The sequence below is a fragment of the Miscanthus floridulus genome, chromosome 14 (assembly GCF_019320115.1).
Source record: "Miscanthus floridulus cultivar M001 chromosome 14, ASM1932011v1, whole genome shotgun sequence".
Taxonomy (NCBI): domain Eukaryota; kingdom Viridiplantae; phylum Streptophyta; class Magnoliopsida; order Poales; family Poaceae; genus Miscanthus; species Miscanthus floridulus.
Window position 1 is genome coordinate 37,832,750 of NC_089593.1, and position 20,831 is coordinate 37,853,580.

The window sequence follows — 20,831 nt, forward strand, 5'->3', positions numbered from 1 at the left end:
GTAATCATCTCGCCAATCCCCATGGGTGGCTTGTGGTTGAACTTGGAGCGGAGATCACGGTGATGGAGTCCTCGGACAAAGGTGGTGATGACTTTAGCTTTCGTGAAGTTGGGAATAGAATTCCTCATCTCAGAAAGCATCTGATGTAGCTACGGAGGAGCTCGGACGAGTACACGTAGCCATGTAGTTGTCGGTGAAGACCTTTTTTAGCTCTTCCTAGGATCCAATAGAGTCCGAGGCAAGGCTTGTGAACCAGTTCATGGCGGTTGGCGTGAGCATGACGGGAAGATAGTTCACCATGACACTGGTATCTCCTCCGGCGGTGCGCACAGTAGTGGCGTAAACCTGTAGCCACTATGTGGGGTTCTTCCTTCCCTCGTAGGGCTTGACCCTAGTGATTTGGAAACCACAGGACCATTGGAGTGTTAGGAGTGCCCTCGTGAATGCTGGGGGGCCTTTGGGGTTGTCAGCGCCGTGATCTACAGCGTTGCCGGCGTTGAGCGGTTTGAGAGCTGATTCTAGGTTACTGTACTCTTGCTCATACTCTTGACGGCGGCGTACTTCTTCTTCATGGCGACCGAAGCGGCGCTCGTTGATACGTCGTCGTGCGTCTCAGAGATTATTGAGGTGCACTCGGATGTCCTGGTCGACCTCGTGGTCGTGTTGGCGAAGGTGTTCAATGCGGTTGCCCCTAGCTCCCCTGGAGGGGTTGCCTGTCATCGCGGTGCTAGTCGGTGAAACGACTTGGGCGGCGATCGGATCTTGGCGTGGTTGATCGGTGAATCGAGGTTGTGGAGTATGAAGGTCTCTGATCCTAGCAGATCTCGTTGACCTAACAGTGCGTCGCTTTAAGCATGGCGACAACCTTGGTGACCTCTGGTGTCTGCGGGAGCCGGGTGAGCTCGTTGGCGGCCACGGCCAGGTTGGCGCTTGGGGTCTTGTAGACATCATGGCCGTCAACATGGATAAATTCATCGTCGAGATTACGGTGGAGTTGACGCGGCCTTCCTTGCGAGTCAAGCTGAGCTTCGGCCATCGCAAGGGAAGCCTCGTTTGCTCGGCACTGCGCAAGATTGACGTTCTTGTTGACGTGGGTGGTGCGGTCCTCCTTGGTTTCCCCTTCCCGCGGGGGGCTGTCGACGCTGACGTTGAAGATCACGCCCCCACGGAAAGGAGGGAGAGGAAGTTGCTTGGTGGTAGTCTTGGCGACAGTCTCCGTAGAGCCCTAGGACTCGGAGTTCGGAGTTTCCTTCAAGATGGTTTGGAGAGATGCTCTGGGGCATCGGCCGACGTGTAGCATGCTGACAGCCGCGCGGGAGCTGGTCAGTGATCTGGTCGGCAAGAGGATGGACATTTCTAACCTAGTTGGTGAATTTGCCCTTGAGGGCATCTTGATAGGCGGTGATGGTGTTGGTGAGCCCGAAGGGTAGGGCTACAACCCCTGGAGTTTCCCAAGTAGCCTCTGATAGATCTGGATCGGAGGATGGTCGGCGCCGGACCAGAGTGTCCAGAGCCGATTCTGCGATGGAGAGGCAATTGGCGAGCTTCTGACCAACCTGATCGATGGATGCGATCAGATCATCGTTGTTGATTTGCCTCCTCTGGTAGCGAGGAAGCGGGCGGCGAGTTGTCGATTAAGGCGACCTCAGAGGCGGTTCCAAGATCGGATCTATAGTCGCAGGTGTTGGGGTGATCGGCACAGCATTGATCTGCGCCGGCTCGATGAGCTCTCTGACTCCATCAGCGTTGATGATCCACGAGATCGATCCGACCGTGAAGATCTAGGCGGGCTGTGGGAGGGACGAAGAGCTTGCGGAATGTACCATCTTGTTCGACATGGAAACAACATGCACACCCCTATCTGGCGCACCAATTGTCGACTGAATATCGTCGGCAGTCCTCCGAGGGGTATTCCACGTAGGTAGATTGATTGACAGAGATGCGTGTAATCGAGAACAAGAAGGCAACAGAGACACACGAGTTAGATAGGTTCAGGCCATCAGTATGACGTAATACCCTACTCTTGTGGTCTGTTGGATTGTATTGGCTATCGTATGATATTGCGTGAGTTTGGAGGGGGTCCTTGCCCGCCTTATATAGTCCGGGGGCAGGGTTACAAGTCGGTTAGATCTGAGAGGTAACCGGAAAGTAATAATAGATTACAGGAATCATAGGATCATACGTATCCTAACAGATCTTGTAGTATCTTTAGGATATCTTCCCGGTGTCTTGTGGGAGGCGCCGAGTAGTGTCGTGCCCTGCAAGGCTTCGTCTTGTGGGTTGGGCCGCCCCTGGGGGTGCAACCTATGTGGTCTGCCGTGGGTATCCGGGGTCGTACCCCCACAAAAATCATGTAATATAATCATGATTTTGACAGCTATCAATATTACTATCAACAAGATAAGTCTCTTACAAGCATCAGATTGCTTTGTTTTTTTTTAAAAAAGACAATCATTGGCTCTAAATTTGTTAGTGTCTAACATCTCCAACTTTTATAAAGCTGAAATACTTATTGCTCTCAATTAGCCTTGCTAGCATAGCGCTCTAGGTGATCTACTAACCCTTAATTGTCACGTAATTTGTGTAGACTGTACTAATCATGTATACTCTGTCCTAAATATAAGAGATGTATATCTGAAGTCAAATTATTTTTCGTTTAAGCAAATTATAGAGAAGGGTATTAATAACGTCTACCACATCAAAGAATTAAATTATAAAATTCCCTTTCATAATATATATATATATATATATATATATATATATATATATATATATATATACTAATTTGGTGTCATTAATCTTTTCCATAAACTAAATCAAACTTAATATAGTTTGACTAGGACAATTCAAAATCTCTTATATTTGGGATTAAGGGAGTATATCATCTAAAAGAGGATTTATGTAATGTAGCGATCATTTTTCAAACTCTCGATGAGTGAAGGAACTGTACCGATCTACGTCCTTGAAGGAAACCCGGCCTATTCATGTGGAGCACACGAAGCCATCCTAGAGGGCAGAGGAGAATTATATTATAGTAACTCAAAGAGCCTCTTTATATCCTTCCTAATTGACAGGGGATGTGTGGTACTGATACATAAGCTCCATATTCTATATTTATGTAATTATGTTAATGATGAATTAACTTGTTATGTGGGCTATCAGTCAAGTCTGCGCCCATTTGGACAACCCGAATCAAATTCATATATCTAAAAAATGCAATTTGAGAGTTTAGTGACTTAATTAACACCTCCGGTCAAGTTCGAGGATCGCTGATGAATTTTACTCCTTGACTAAATTAACTCTTCATTACATGAAGGTAGTGTATCTTTTCAACAAGGTTAATGCATATATGCGATCTTGAGATAGCACGGACTGAAGACATGCATACACACATGATCAAAGCAATCGCATCGGACTTAGCTTGTCTGCTCAAAGAAAACGGTAGTAATACACCAAGTACACTGAACCGAAACATAGATAGGAACTGAGAATCCAACAGGAAAAATTCGATGAACTTAGGCTGATCTGGGAAAAGCATGCATGGTTGCTTTGTGTCTCTGCAGAGCTAGCTAACTTTGATGTCCTCTCTTTGATTCGGAAGCCTGTAAGTCACAAGTTTCTGAAATTTAAATTTGAAGTTTGATTAGTTATGAATTATGATGAAGCAATGTTTACTAAAGTAGTCATATATAAATGGAATCTCAAAACCACAGTCATACGTGATGTGGTTTCCGCGACATTTCCATGACGATTTTGTGTGTAACTTGTGGGAAAATATAATGATCTTTGCATGCGGGTGCAGACACGTGAACCGCGAGACTGGACGGTGGCGAGCTGGCAGGAAGGTGCAGTGTCATGCGGCATGCATGCGCCCACAGTTGTAGCAGGTTGGTCAGCGTACTCAATTCAACCTCTGAACCCCGCCGGCGGCGCCCGGGATGGCTGGATGCATGCTCTGCTGCAGGCTGCTCCTTCCTGCAGCCATAAAGGCTTCTCTGATTCGTGGGCACGACACGCACAAGGACGACGACGCCTGTGTCACGATCCAGCAGGTGCATGCACATGCACATGCATTTACGTGCCTGTGCCAACAAGCACCAATGCCTTTTTTTCTCGTTTTACTCCGGTCCGTAAGCTCATAATCTTCAGATATCCTGATCCGCCGCCGCGCACTCAACGCAAAACTCATGTCAAACAAAGCACATGAGCCACACACCACTTTTGCATGCCACGAGTTCAATGTACAGTTGTTACGGAATTAATCAATCATGCTAACCCATATGAACACACAACGATTAAATCGATAAATACTGAAATTAGAAATGCTACTAGAAAGAAGATGAGTCTGCATTAATCTCGGCATATATTTTTTTCCTCTCTTTTTAATTTAATACTCCAAGGCTGTTGAGAGAAGTCTTAACGCACATTTGGAATCCAAAGGTTTCATATGCTATTTGGAGAACTGGGATCGGCTGAGTAAAAATCAACACATGGATGGATACGATAGCAGAGGAAGTTAGCAGCAAAAGGTGCGGTGGAGGAACCTTCAGTGAATTGGGTCCTTCAACACTTTGTCCAAAAGTGCCGTGGAAGAATATCTCCTCACTTCAACACTCAAAGCGGTGGAAAGAATTTTCAGTCATTCATGGAATTCCAGCGTGATGTGATGACCCGTCCATCTTGGTGACCCACCCCTGCTTATCTCTGGCATACCTAGCAGGAAAGGAAAATCCGGCTCGAGTTTCCCCCATTTTGTCAAGGTGAGATAAAGCTTTTGGGTTTTCCATAAAGTCTTGTTTGGATGATCGCGGTAGGTGTTAAGCCAAGTAAATACCTTTGTAAAATAAAGGTTTGGAAAATTATACAAGCTAGTTCAGAAAAATATTGTTTGGATGATCGGTTTGCTTATTACTTCTACACCTTCTTTAGCCTGTTACAATCGGAAAAACAAAACAGACCTTGTGGCCACACTTTTTTTTTGACAGGCGGTATCGAGCTCGTCCTCATGCTTGCATCTATCCTCGCAGGGGCGGAGACAGGAACTGGAGATAGGGGGGCACATTAGTTTCCACCTCCACATCAAGAGTTTCCAGATTAGGATTTTTAGCTTGAATAGAATTAGCACTTGAACCAATGGGCTTAAAGAAACTATGAGTTGTTTTTTCCTCTTCATATCATGTACGTAATCGAAAAGAGGATTTCACTATTTGATATACAGATCAAGTGATTAGATTAAATAAATAATATATAAACAAGTGCTATTTACAAAGAGGCTGTATTGTACTGTAAAGAAGAACTAAAGAAAAGGCACAAAGTGACAAACACAAAGGCGGTAGGGGTCGCCGACGCAGATCTGTTGACCCACCCGGCGGCACGGGTCCTCGACGCCGGGCCATTGCCCCGCATGGCGGTAGCGAACGACTCCCCCGCGTCCTTTAGGGCGAGGCACAACACGGACGCCTTGACCTCCTTGTCGGAGTCGATGAGGTACATGACCTTGCCTTCTACCATGATCTAGTCGAGTCTGCCACCGCTTGAAAGGGAGAACTGCAAAGGGAGAACTGCCCTCAAGCGCTGCACGTCTGGGTCTTTGCGTTCCACCCATGGCAGCCAGTCATTGCCGCGCACCCAAGGGGAGGGGAGGAGGCGAGTGTTTGGACGAGGAGAAGACGGAGTGAGTGAGGCCGGACAGTATTAATTACAGAAAAAACAGAGGCAGCTCGCTATCCAGCCACATCTACTACGGGATGTGTAGAGGTTGTTTATAACTCTAGGGCCCCCTATAGATCCATTTATAGAAGTGGCTAGATATCAAGGCACAGAGATGGACTATTACACATGGCACTATAGAGGTGGCTCAATCAAGAGCCACCTCTATATATAGTAAAGTAGTTAGGTTCCCAAAAATCGTTTTTATACGGAGCAGTAGTGACTTCAAAACAATTGAGAGGGTTTTGGCTAGGGAGGAACATGTGTGGCAACAATTGCACATACAATAACACAAAGTGAATGTACTATAGAGATGGTACTGAAGTGTAGGAATCCAAGTGACCTAGCTCTAATCTAATATCAGGAAACTTTATTCTCAGCATACCGAATAACCAATTTTTTCGATAGTGCTCCCTCAGGTTCGATTTGTTACGATGCAGATTATAGCTGAGCGTCTGTAATTCACTGCATCTCAGCAAACAAAGAAATAAGCAAAGACTAGTCTTGAGCTAGTGCCAAATTATATTAGTATATTCACAAGTTCTCCTCCATTTAGCAAAGACAAATCGACCTAGGCCCAAATAATCAATGATAGGACATGTTGCTTACTCCGTAACTTGGAACAAGCGTTGTAGAGCCGTAGAGGTGACGACCAAAAATTCGTATGCATTGCCCTGTGCCAAGTCTAAAACGAAAAACCGATGTGGCTTACAAGTCGGAAAGGCCCTGGACCCACCGTGGCTTCCACTTGGTCCTCGATGCAGCGCACCTGCTCTCCTCCCCCCCAGTCCCACTCCCAGCTTTTCAAAACCGCCGTCATCCAGTCCACAGATAAAATGGCGGCCTCCCCACCACGCTGGCTCCCCCTCCCGGCTCCCCTTCCGATTCCCGCGCCCGCCCCCACGCCGCCGAAAGCGGGGAGACCGCCCGCCGTCTCCACAAGCGCATCTGCGCCGCGCGCCTCGGCTACCGTACCGTCGAGCGGCAGGTCGCCACTGCGCCTTTTGGCGTGCGTTGGTTCTTCTTGCGCAACTCTGCTGCTGGTTTCCAGCTCTGTTTTCCTTTCTTTCTCCTGTCCTTGTCAAATCTATCCTCCTGTCTGGGTAGCTTTTGGAAATTCCGGCGGGCTGCGGTTCTCGGCTTGTGTTCTTGGTCATCCCGGGTGGTATTAATCTGGAGATCCACCAGTCGCTTGGGACGAGATCAAGAAAGGGAAGAAAGAAACAGCGCGGCAAGCCGGCATCGCGAAAAGCTTAAGATCAGAGGTACCTACCTTTTCTTCAAGTGTAATGTTGTAATCTAGATGTGTCTGTCTGTTCATCGTACATCCTGATTATGTGTGCCGTTCTTGATTTCGTTCTTGTCTTTTTGAATGGCGAGTAGATTACTGAGATTTCCATCGGTCGTACGTCAGAGCAACCTCACTTCGCTCCCTCCTGCGCGTTAGATGCTGGTTGCCGCGTCGCTCATGGCAATGGAGTTGGACACGGACCAGCTCGCCAGGTGGGAGCAGCAGCAGCAGCACCCGAGGCGGCAGCAGAGCAGGAGGCAGGCCGCTGCCGTGGCCGTCTGCAGACAGAGCGCCGCGGCGGCGGGCAAGGGGCAGCAGCAGCGCCAGAACGCGCCGCCACCGCCGTCGCCCAAGCCTCCGCCGGCGGCGGCGGGCAGGCTCAGCGCGGAGGCGTTCCTGGTGCTGGCGTGCGTCGCCGTGTCGCTCGTCGTCCTGCCGCTCGTCCTGCCGCCGCTGCCGCCCCCGCCGCCGCTGCTGCTGCTGGTGCCCGTCTGCTTGCTCCTGCTCCTCGCCGCGCTCGCCACCTTCGTGCCGTCGGATGTCAGGACCATGGCGTCCTCCTACTTGTAACTAGCTCCTACTAGTTGTTTTGTCAGTGAGTTTGCATAAATTCTTTCTTTTTGTATATGGCATAAAATGAGTGTAATGATGAAATGGAAATCTTGTTCTTTTGTTTGTTTATTTTTTTTTTCCTGAAACAGAGATTCATCATTAGATCGAACAAATTACTAGTATACGTGCTTTCTGTATTTGATTGAACTCATCTAGGCCGTGTTTGTTGTAAAGCCTACAAGGAGGCGAATCAGCGGTAAATAATATAATTGTGGTTTTCTGCCGACTTGATCAATGGATTATATGTTGACTCAAATAATTGACATTAATTAGCTAGTCTAGACAAGCATTTACGTGATTACATAATGCAATATGAAGCCAAGTTATATTACTCTCTCCTGCATGTTATGTGATGCATATCTCCGTTTACTAATTTATTCAAGAATATGTTCTTTTTTTTTTTAAAAAAAAGAGATTTTGCAAGCAACGGCGAAGCCATAGTGCATGTGTCGGGGTCATGCGACCCTGATAACTTTGTACGAATCAGTGGAACCCCGCGTATTCCGACCAGCTACGACCCCATCAAATTGAGTTCATGAATCTGTGCGACCCCGACAGCAGTTTAGTCTAGATTCACCGCTGTTTGCAAGCATGTCAAGTACAAAGTCCTATGACGTGAATAACTTAGATGCTTTTAAACCCAATATTTTGAAAGTTTAATTAATATTTGTCTTAAATGACATTTATGACTGTGCTACTACTATCAGTTTGTTAGGGCACTCATAATGCAAAAACTATCATAGTTTCTATATGCATTAATTATCTTGCCACCTAAGTATTTTGCTGATGTGGCTAACGATTTATTGAGGAGAGAGAGAGAGGAGAAAATGGTTTCTTAATAAGAAATCATATATACACGAGAATTAAGACATGAAGAGATATGATAAGTAGATGAAGGAGAGAGAAGATGTGTGATTGGACAAAAGATTATTCTATAGAAACTATCAATTAGGAACGTAGTTTATATATGTAGTGTCTACATGCATAGAACTATACATGGTTTTTAGTATTGGGAGTGCCTTTAGTGAGACTCTGTACATGTTTCAGGTTCTATGCATTTACTCTAAGTTAGTAAGTACAATACTAGTTAGATTACATACAGTACTAGTCAGTACTCCCTTGTATAATTACGAGATTAAATGGATAGTATTAATATTTATGTCTCTAATTAAATTACTCTTAGAGGCTGTTTAGATCTTTTATTTAGAGTAATTGAATTCTACTTAATGGATTAGTCTATTTGGCTTAGAATTTCATATTTCATAACTTTCTTAAACTCACAAATAAGCTTATCTCAAATTCATATAGTGGGAGATAGAAATGGATTAGATCCTTCTGCTATAATTCTAGTTTCTAACTTATAGCACACTCTTCAACCCACTTTCCTATAATAGAAATATAATATATAAGTTATATATAACTATATTAGCTCAACTAATATATGTTTAAACTATAATTATTAGAATGAATTCAATTGAAGAATCTAAACGGACCCTTATGAATATATATTCCATAAGTAATTTAGTAATATTTATTTGGCTGTATTATAATTTTTTATATTCTTGTATAACTTTCTCAAAAGGTGAGAATTACCTTCTCCCGTAAACTCGACACGCGGGAGACAAACGTCCATTCGCAAAGGCGTCAGAGTGAGAGCCCCATCAGGTAGGCTGATAGCCAGAGATGCTCAATTAATTGGATCACGTCCAATCGTCACGACACGTTGGCGTTACCATCCTACGTACCAGACTGTTAATTTGATTCGGACTTTTGCCTTTGCGGGAGTAGTTTTCCTACCAGACTCGTTACCTACTGCACGAGAGTAGTTTTCCTCGTAAACAATCTCATTTTGCCTTTTGAAGCAATTTAAAACTCAAATATTTGCATTTTTCAAATTAGGAGAATAGGCACATATATTTATAGCAAAGGCCTTTCCTAGGCCGCACGTGATCCACACTCTCTCGTCTTACTCCCTCTTCCTTCATTTTTATGGCCTCCATCTATATTGTTTAACTTCTAGATGCGTTGATAAATCAACATGAAATTTGATAGTAACATGGAAGCACCAATGCAACAGGCTATATGCAATTTTTTTAATCCAGCATGCGTACTCCCTCAATTTTACTAAACTTGTGTGTGGCCGGCACACCAGGACCTGAGGTCTCCTCCGACAAATAAAGTGGATCCACCGTCCTAAGCCTCCTCCAACGAGTTAAGGAGATGGCGATCCGCCGACCCCAAGCCACAGGTTAGTGGTAAGGGTTTTGAGGCTAGAGATTTATGTATTATTGGGTTATAAAGAAAAGTTTGGGGAGGCTACCGAAACAACGGTCGAGACTATGGCTGGCATGCTGCCCGCGGAGAGGTGGGAGAGACTAGTTGTAGGATCTCTGGTTAGCATAGATGAGGGGTGAATAGGCCTGTTCAGTGTTTTTCTAAACGCTAAACGATAAACAGTCGATCACCTACTGTTTAGCCATTATTCGGGCAAAACGTCTCATTAAACGGGGTAAACGGCCAATTAAACGGAAACGGCGCACCACCGTGTAGCGTTTACACGGTGTTTAAACGGGCTAAACGACCGTTTAGGCGAACAGTGGGCCTGTTAAAACAAAACTTGAGCAAACGTCAAATTCAACCGACGGCACTACCGCTCTGAACCCGTGGCACTGCCGGGCCACAAGAGACAAAGTGAGGAAGACAATTTAGTGATACAGTTCAAAATCTAAGGATGAAAACTTAGATCGGAGAAATTACTGAATTTCCTGCAGGGTAGTAGATCACAGATCGACAACACAAAGTGGTAGCACAAGTGTAAGCAAGTAGATCGATCTTATACCCTAGAAATCACCTCAACAACAAAGTGAAATGCAATGGAAGTAAATCAAGCACAAGATGACACAAGTATTTATCCCGTGGATCAGCTCGCCACCAAGCCTTGCCTAAGTCCATGTTGTTGAGGTTAGCCACTAAGACTTAGAGCTTTGCAACCCTTCCTTGATCTCAAGTCAAGAGAGTTAACTCTTGAGATGAGGGGTGAGTTTACTAGCTTCAAGAGATGGTTACAAACCTCCTGAGGCTGCCACACAAGTTGGCAAGCTCCACAGGCGATGCTCTAGCCGGCTGGGAGCAAGCTCCAAGAGTAATAAACACAAAACACCGGCTCAAACGCGAACCAAGTGCTCTTAGGCTTTGGGAATGAGTGGATCTGCTCTCTATTCGAGTTTTGAAGCCTTTTCTCTCAATGTTTGATGGTAAAATCACAAAGGAATGCTTGGGAGCTCAAGGTCACCAATAGAGAAGAGAGAGAGTTAGCGCTTTTCTGTTCTGGTCGGTCTGAATAGCCAGAGGTGGAAGAAGAGTCGTTGGAGGAGAGTGTGAGAGGTATAAATACCCCCAACCCTCAATGGTCAGTTAAGTGGCGGCAGTGCCGTGGCTCAACTGCGGCAGTGCCACACTGTGGCAGTGCCTCTCTTCAAGTGCGGCACTGCCGCACTAGGCAAGATAGCAAGGATGAAAATAGTGAAAGTTAGGCTGTCTTGGCTGAGCAACTGAGAATGTATGTGTATAAGATTGAGCACTTGGTTGCACACTTTAGCAAGTTTATTATGTCCCACTTTATAGTACGGTATTCCTATACTCAAATTTAAAATATAAAAGAATTTAAACCTCATTTGAGTTTGATGTCAACACCATTTAAAAATTTGGGGCTCTTCCATTTAGTATAACATCCTCAATTGTAAATTCCTTGTTTGTCATCTTGATAAATCAAATTAGTCCTCTAATTGCATGGTCATTATCACGAAAACTCATAATTAGGGCTTGATTGCACTTTCAATCTCCCCCTTTTTGTGATTGATGACCACACAATTGGAGGAGGTGGTGATGGAGGAAGAGGTGAAAGATTTGCGGCTGCACGCATCTCCCACTGCTCCATCTGTGTCTCATATGCTCTCTCAGCTACATAGGTGCATTTGCCAAAAATGGCCTTGATCCATTGCACCATCTTCTTCTTCTTCTTCATCTTCTTCTTTCCACTGCGAGAAGATTCAGGCATATCAGAGGGAGAGGCAATGGTCTCACTGGCCTTGGCATGTCTTGCCTTCTCAATCTTGTATTGCTCATGCAATCCATTTTTGACAAATTGGTACCCAGTTACTCGCTCAATCACAAACATCAAGTAAGGAGCATAGGATAGCCCCTTCCTTGCATCATCCATCGCCACTCGAATTTCTTATCACATAAAGCGAGGAACATTGAACTTGTCACCACCTAGGGCAAACCTAGCAAGTACATTCCTCACATATCCATTAAGGTCAGATGCAGCTCCATCTTTGGGATTAATTGTATGCCTGATCAGGTTATTGAGAATGTAATAGTAGCTCTTCAGTCCCTTCACCTTGCCATCTGCAGCTCTACTGTCAAGATACAAGAAAACAATCTCTCTAACCTCATCCCTCCTCTCATCATGTACATAGGAGAACCCACGGTGCTCCTCATCAAAGCCAAGGATGCGGCTAAAGGTCACAAAATCAACACGATAGTGTCAACCTTCTGTCATCCAATGTATCTCATTAGTGTCTCTTGTAGAAGTAGGTGGCATGGAACTGAGCTAGCACCTCTATGTTCCAATCATACCTGAAAGCCATAATATCGGTCAAACCAAATCTCTCACAAGCCTAAATTGTCTGATTGAAATTAGGGTCATTCTTCTCTCTCAACTCCTCCTAGTCAATGTATTACATCTTCACAATCTTGGATTTCTTGTTGTTGAATATGACTGAGGTATAGAAGTTGGAATGGAAGACATTCCAAAATCTATAATCAACACCCAAGTCCTTTAACACCAAATATGGTTTCTCTTCTCTAGCTTCTTCGACCATCTTCTGCTTACCCATATAGTCAACAACTGGATGCTAACGAGTGTCAATTGCTCTCTTCTCCACCACATCCTCATCATAGTTCCTAATATTGGATGGATCAAACTCATCTAGATGAGGTGGTGTCTCTGGACAAGCATCAGGAGGGATGACACGTGCAACTCTCTCCAAAGCCTCCTCCTGTCGAATCTACTCATTATGGCTCCCCCTATCATGGGCAACCCCACTAGATCCTGCCGCTCCTCTGCTGCTGTTGGCTGCCCCTCTGCCATGATGAGAGAGAGGCTTCTCCTTTAGGGCATCAAACTTTCATTGGACCCTCCGATCATCATCTCCATCGGAAGCCATTTATGCCAAAAGAATAGTCCCAATTTTAGAAACTATACAAATGATGGATAAAGGAACACGTGTGAAAATAGTTTGAATAGATAGGATGAATCATATCTTGATCTTGAGAGGCAACCTGAACAGAATTGCATCAGGTGGTGCGGCACTGCTGCACCCCAGGGGCGGCACTGCCGCACCTAGTACCTCGTCTAGATCATGACCAGCTTCTTCTTGCTTACTCAAACTACCTCTCAAATGCTCCTCTAAATCATCATACAATCTCAGAGAGCATGGGCATATCAACAATATGGATTCATGCCATAGTAAGTAAGGTAGCACCATGATTAATTTAGTAATATATATGGTGATTAGATCCAACCACTATAAAGATTCATCAATGGAATGTCATTCACATTTTGCAGAAAACACCTGTAGTATGCGACACTGCCGCATTCAACATGCGGCACTACCGCATGGGCTAGTGACATTCCACTCATGAGTGTTTGTTTTGATTCAATTTAACCATCATACATACTTCCAATTTGATCATGCTGTCACCAGAAACTAGATTCTAGAGGCAAATGAACTCCATTGCATAGATCGAGAAAGGTTTAGGGTTTCACCTTGAAGCTCGTGGATTAGGGAGAAAAGGAGAGAACTTGCTCCACCCAAGAGCAGCAGCGGCGGCCAGCGAAGCGCAGGAGCTCCGGCCACTGGTGTGGCACCACCGGGGCACGACAAATGGCGTGACGACAGAGCAGGTGACGCTGGCACATGTGAGAGGAGGGAGCGACGTGTCAGCGTGAATGGGGAGAAAGGGGAGGAGTAACTATAGGCCAAATGAGGTAAAGGAGAAAAGATGGGCCCCGTAGAAACTGCTGTTGTGGCCCAACCTGTCAGACACATTTCAAAATATGGCACTGCCATGGCCTGTATGTGGTACTACCGTAGAGCGGCATTGCCGCAGCACAAGCGCGGTACTGCCATATCCCACAACAGCAAGGATTTAGATACAAACTAAATACCTCTACATATGTAGGATATGGACATATATCTCAAGCATATTATGATCAGCAACAGATAATCAACACAAGCAATGATCATAATACACTTGTTGCTTTAGATAAAACATTTTGAGGCACAATATTTAAGCCTTTGCAATTTGTTTTGCCTATTCATGCTAGTTGATCAATCAAAGGTGTGCTATTGTTCAAATCATGTTACAAGAATCAAGTATATTTAGCTTACTATGCAAAGCACAAAACCTTACTCATCGAGGGGCTTAGTGAAGATATCGGCTAGTTGCTTTTCAGTGCTCCCATGGTGAATTTCGATATCTCCTTTGGTTTTGTGGTCTCTCAAGAAATGATGTTGGATGTCTATGTGCTTAGTTCTTGAGTGGCTTATATAATTCCTTAAGGCATTCATACCGTGCTCTTGGTGCTTGCTTAAGCCCATATAGCGCCTTTTGGAGTTTGTAGACATGGTTGGGGAATTTAGGATCTTTAAAGCTTGGTGGTTGCTCAACATAGACAAGTTTTTGAATAGGGCCGTTGAGGAATGCACTCTTCATATCCATTTGGTAAAGTTTGAAGTTGTGATGAGCGGCATAGGCTAGAAGTATTCAGATTGCTTCAAGCCTTGCCACCAGTGCATATGTTTCTTTAAAGTCTAAGCCCTCTACTTGAGTGAAACCTTGAGCAACTAATCTTGCCTTGTTCCTTGTCACCATGCCATTCTCATCTTGCTTGTTGTGGAATACCTATTTGGTACCAATGACATTGGTATTGGGTCTTTCCACCAAGGTCCACACTTGATTTCTTTCAAAATTATTGAGCTCTTCTTGTATGGCCATGATTCAATTTGGTCTCCAAGTGCTTGTTCTACCTTAAGAGGCTCCAAAGAGGAAATAAAAGAGTAAAATTGACAAAAGTTTGCTAAATGTGAACGAGTTGTTGCACCCTTTCAAAGACTCCCGAGGATATTGTCAATAGGATGATCCCATTATATCATTTGCCTTAGCCTTAGGTGATCAATGGCCTCATGTTCCTCTTCTAGATCTTCATCTTCTTCTTGCTCGAAGATTGATTATAGGTTATGTCCATGAGCTGGAGTCGAATCAGCTGTTGCTGACTGGGTAAGCGTGGCACTACCACAATTAGGCCTGGCACTACCACGTGTAGGAGTTGTGGCAGGTGTCTACTGCTGTTTAGCATCAGGTATGTCAGTAGAAATTTATGTAGCAACAACTTGAGGATCCTTCTCTTCAGTGGCTTGATCTTCCTGTGGTCTAATATCACTAATAGCCAATTTCTTGATTGCTTCACATGGTGGATCCTCATTTCCTACAACACTTGAGTCAACTTGCTCTACTTGAGAGCCATTAAATTCATCAAATGTCACATCTACCACAATCTCAACTCTCCCAGAGGTTTTGTTGAAGACACAGTAGGCATGCTCATTTGATCCATAACCAAGAAGAAAACCTTCATCAACTTTAGGTGCAAACTTAGAGGTTTTGGGTTTCTTGTTAGGTATGAAACACTTACACCCAAATACTCTAAAGTAAGACACCTTTGGCTTGTTACCGGTTAGAAGCTCATATGATGTTTTTTTCAACTTCTTGTGTAGGTAGAGACGGTTGATGGCATGGCAAGCGGTGTTGACGACGTCGCACCAAAATAGGTCTGGCATCTTTTACTCATTTAGCATTGTCCTTGCCAAGTCAATGACTGTTCAGTTCTTCCTCTCTACTACACAATTTTGTTGAGGGGTGTATGAAGTTAAAAACTCATGCTTGATGCCCTCTTCATCAAGAAACTCCTCAACAAGAGTATTCTTGAATTCGGTCCTATTATCACTTCTCACTTTCTTGATTGGGAGACCGAACTCCTTTTGTGCTCTTCTAACAAATATCTTCACCTTCTCTTAAACTTAGCACTTGTCATACAAAAAGAATACCCAAGTAAAACGAGAATAATCATCAACAATAACAAAACCATATTTATTACCCCTGAGACTTAGGTAGGCGACCGGTCCAAAGAAATCCTTGTGAATTAGCTCCAATGGTTGCTTGGTGGTCATGATGCTCTTTGGTGAGTGAGGTACGCCTACTTGTTTTCTGACTTGACAAGCGCTACAAATCATATCTTTCTCAAAGTGAATATTTATTAGTCCAAGAATGTGTTCATCTTTTAGAAGTTTGGCCAAGTTCCTCATCCTAACATGGGCTAGTCGGCGATGCCAAATCCAACCCATGCTAGATTTTGCCACTAAACAAGTCCTAAGCTTAGCTTTACTTTTGTTGAAATCAACTAGGTAAAGCTTATTCTTTAATCGACCTGTAAAGATAATAGAGGAATCCTCCCTTCTAAAGACTTCCACACCCTTATCCGTAAAGAGACAATTATAGCCCATCTCACACAATTGAGAAACAGACAACAAATTGAACTCAACAAATCAACATGTAGAACATTTGAAATTGAATGCTCAAGGGTTATATTAACTCTACCAAGACCGATCACATCCCCCTTTGAATTGTATCCAAAGACAATATTTTTATTTGAGTGTGTCATCGGGGAATATGATGAGAACATACTCCTTTCTTCGGTCATATGATTTGTACATCCGCTATCAAGCACCCAACTTGATCCACCGGAGGAGTATGCCTGCAAAATAAATTTAGTTGCTAGATTTAGGTCCCCACTAGACTTGGGGCCTTACATGTTAGTCACTAATATCTTAGGAACCCAAATAGAAGTTTAAGATAAGCATTAGTTTCCTTGCCAACATATTTGGCAAACACTTTTTCACTGCTATTTTTCTTCAAAACAAAGCATGATGTCAAGCTTTGTTGAGGTGCATGAGTCTTTGGTTGATATGAATACTTGTTCATAGTGCCCCATATTGATTCTTTTGGCTTCTGGGAAACCTGCTTCTGCTGGAACACTTTCTTCATGGGCTTAGTCTGATTAGGAACAGAATTGATAGTCTTCCCATTTTTGCGGGGCATGGCACTACAATTCTGGGTTGCTATACTGCCGCAGGCTGTGTAGGCTAATCTGTATTGATTCTGTCCTTTCTTTCAAACTGTACACACTCATAGCCATTCACTATCTTTCTTCCATTTGTCTTGGCTCCTTTTGTGTGTCCTAGTCCATGCTTGATTGAGGGATGCCTTCCTTTCTTGTATTATGGCCCTTTTGGTTCATCCTTCTTCTTGTCATTGGTTTGTGCCTTGTCATCCATGCGCCCTTTTCCAATGATTTCATTGAGCCTAGCAATCTCCTTTCTCATGGCCTCTGTATTTGCAAGGTTAGTGGAATAGGCATTCAAATCAAGATTATAACATTTTCCACATCCTTGGCTAGTAGAGGGAGTAGAGGTTTCCATTGTCTTAGAGGGATGTGAGTTGCTATCCCAAAGAATGCCATATTGCAGCTCAAGCTCTTTATGCTTTTCATCCAAGTCACGATACCTTTTCTTGAGCATTATGAGCTTTCTTTGTGATAGCATGGTCCTCTTGCTCTTTGGCCAAGGCTTTGCGCAAGGATTCCATGTCACTTCTCTCTAACGTAAGAGCTTCCTTGCTAGTAATGCAGAGATCCTCTTGTTGGATAAGAGTCTCCTCTCTAGATTATAGCTCAGCTTGGATACTCTCTAAATCCTCCATTAGATTAGTGATGAACAATTTGGTCTTTCCATCTAAATTTTTAGTTATCAAGTTAATTTCTTCATCACTAGATCTATCATCACTAGAGCTATCACTAATATCACTACTAGAGATATCACTAGGAGGTGGAGGAGTTTTGGCTTTTGATTTTACCTTCTCACCCTTTACCATGAGAGAAATGTGAGGGGAGTAGTAGTCATCATTGGACATGTTGTTGAAGAGTCTTGGTGGTAGAGAATGGCTTCTAGATAGCTATGGTTGCAATCTTCTCATCCTTTTCACTTGTGCTCTCTCTAGTTGAGTCCCATTCATGCCCAATGTGAGCCTCTCCCATGTACTTCTTGCTCTTTCTATGATCGGCCTTATCCTCTTTCTTGTCCTTCTTGTACTTGTTGTCTTTGATCTCATATAGACACTTGGCAATGAAATGTTCGGTGCTACCACAATTGTAGCATGTCCTCTTCTTCTTGTTTGGAATCTTTCTCTTCACTACCTTGTAGCCTTGCTTCTTTAGTCCCTTTTGAAATATCTTCATAAAGAGAGCAACATCATCCACCTTCTCATATTGTTTATCATCATTTTCATCTTCACTTGAAGATTGTTGACAGTAGTTAACAACCATTATAAACCATCAATATAACATGTATAAGGGCATAAATATAATCACCAATGAAGGTCTAGGGGTTTAAACTAATAAATTCTATGAGTTTTGGTGAATCTATATTTTCTGCAGGGTTTATCTAGAAAACCATCAATCTAGACCTAGATGTCAAACTTAATCGTGCTTATCCATAGTGAAAACAACCCTAGAAGGTTCTAGAAGACTCGAGTGGACACCACACCGAAGTAGAGGGCGAGACACCGCCAGCCCCACCTATAGGACGGCTAGCCCCTAGGGCCCACCTATCAGCCCCCTGTTGCTATGTCAATTCTCCACTGCCTCCTATATTGTATCTACATTGTTTATTCAAGTCGGTTTGATCCGAGGGCTCAGGATTGATGCCCCGGTCAATATATACAAGCCCCTACCACCCCCTAGAGGTATTCAAGTCAATTGAGAAGACAGAAACCCTAATCATCCTTAGATTTCCACCATATTCTAGGGCATAGCGAGTTGGGCTAGGTCTAGAGGAAGGCAAGCATGTTTCTCTTGGTTTTCTGATCGTGTCAAGAGCGTGGTTTGGTATAATCCTTATACCCCCTCTCTTTTGTATATCTCATTACTTTTATATGTTTGCTACAATTGTTATGACAACATTATTCATATCGTTTATGTTCCTAGTTATCATGTTCATGGTTTACTTTGATTATATACTTAGTATAGCTAGATTATCCTTATAGTTATGCATAAGTTTGTATAGCGCTCACTCTAAGGTACCATGGGTGAGTGATCGAAATTGTGTAAGCATGGTGCTTAAACGTTGTTTACCTATGGATACACCCTATATTTCGGGTTATGTGGTAGATCGTGGATATGACACTCTCGTTGAGTCCTTTATAGTCCACTCCATGAATATAGGTGTGTAGACTAGGCCCGATCTTTCGAAAGGTATGATAGCGTCGATTGGTGGAGACTCAATGTTCATGATCTAGGCTTCGAACCAAGATTGATTCGGACCCCCGCAACCGTTACACCACTGCTCTATTGGTTATCAACCACGCGAACGCGATTGACCTCGCCGAGAAGGCTTTCCTGTAAGCGAATCGAAAACACAAGCAAGAACGGGATGAATGCAATCTAAAATTGCTAATAAATATGAGGCTTATGAAATCAAGAAGGAGTTCAAGTCTTTATTCGAAAGGACTAATTGCCATAGGTGAACAAGATCAAGAACTAGGGCCCTAATTCACAGCAAGCGGCCTTGGCGGTGACAGTTGCAGCAAAACGATGTCTGTTTGACGAGGAAATCAAGAACTAAACAAAACCCAAACCCTAAGGAGAGCGATGGCTGCTATTTATAGAGTCTTGGGTGTCACCCCCTTGGACGCGCCCCTAATGGGCCCAAACATGATACATGGTCCAGCGGACCAAAAGACGGTGTTGCAGCACCAGGGCAGATTCTGGACGCTGACTTGTTTCGATGATTCCTGTTGATTCCTAAGGTCTTTTGATGTGAGACCACTTTGATTGGCTTCCTTATCAAATTAGCTTTCCAACCATATATGGATCATTGAAAACGGAGTCTGGATGCATCCTGGGTGACCAGTTTAAGGCAGACTGGTCCTGCAGGCCAAGGCTGACTCGAACTTGAGTTGTTTTGGGCCTCCACCTCAGGGACTCGAACCGAATTAGCCTCGGGCCTCCTTTTTGACTTAGACACCCTTGCTGGCCTCCTACCCCTCCATACCATGCACAAAACATGGTCATATGCATGGGTGTCATATCCTCATCATCCTCCCCTTCTTGATGAAAAGCTGTCCTCGGCGTCGATTGTGCTTGAAACCGATCCTGCACAACATAAAGGAGAATGGGGTTGCGAAGACAAAGGGAACTGAAATAATTGTGAGAAGAAACGTGACCATGTTTCCAAGTTTCTAGCATGTCATCTCGCATAAAAATTTCAGCAAGCATGTAGACTCCATGATCCGAATGCACACGATGTATATCAACACTATCCTACAAAAGATTAGAACTAACCAAAGATAATGCAGGAATAGATGGTCTAGCAGACATAGGTAGCAACCAACAATGCTCCCCTTCTTGGAAGTGAACTTGTTTCTTTGAGGAACATGAGAAAATGTTTGTATTATTATGGCTGCCCTCTAAACAATCATAATCTTGTACAACAAAAGGAGAATTCATATTACTATAAATGTATACTCGATGTATCATATATTGTCCCTTGTTGTTATATTTGCCAATAACATGATAAGTGTGTTTAGAAAACCAAAGCAAATCAGCATATTTAAAAAGGCTCTTCTCCAAACAATCTAGGTTACATAAAACATCAAATTCAATGTAATCCAAAGTATGTAAAGAAGACAACAGTTTGAACTCATCAATTTTAGTAGCAATATGAATAACATGTTTATTTTCAGCACAAGTGGTTGGTTCCAAAACATGTAAAACTGAAGTATCATCAATCAATTCCTCTATATCACAAGGAACTTCAAGCAAATTATCATGGGACGGAGATAAATCAAGAGATGGTTCTACTAACAATTGCTCTATGATAGCATGGTTGGTGGAAAAATTTAGCACATCAAGAGAACTCTCATCTTCTATGAGTTTAGCATCATGGGCATTACCTTTGCACTCATGTTCAGCAGAGGTAATAGTTGATGGTTCTAAATTTTCACATGAGGCTATGAGCTTCTCATTTTCTATCATGTCATCCTC

General features: G+C 43.6%; 1 protein-coding gene across 3 annotated transcripts; it reads left to right on the plus strand.

Moving 5' to 3' along the window:
* Positions 1-6,521: 6,521 nt before the first annotated feature.
* Positions 6,522-7,801, plus strand: LOC136505936 (protein ORGAN SIZE RELATED 1-like). Of its 3 annotated transcripts, XM_066501062.1 has the most exons (3): positions 6,524-6,718; positions 6,817-6,974; positions 7,093-7,801. In XM_066501062.1, the coding sequence occupies exon 3, from the start codon at positions 7,157-7,159 to the stop codon at positions 7,568-7,570; it is 414 nt and encodes a 137-aa protein (XP_066357159.1). In that variant the 5' UTR covers positions 6,524-6,718; positions 6,817-6,974; positions 7,093-7,156; the 3' UTR covers positions 7,571-7,801. The 3 variants fall into 3 exon arrangements, with proteins under 3 accessions (XP_066357160.1, XP_066357159.1, XP_066357158.1); XM_066501063.1 differs by having other exon boundaries at positions 6,522-6,974; positions 7,124-7,801; XM_066501061.1 differs by having other exon boundaries at positions 6,524-6,974.
* The last annotated feature ends 13,030 nt before the right edge of the window (positions 7,802-20,831 follow it).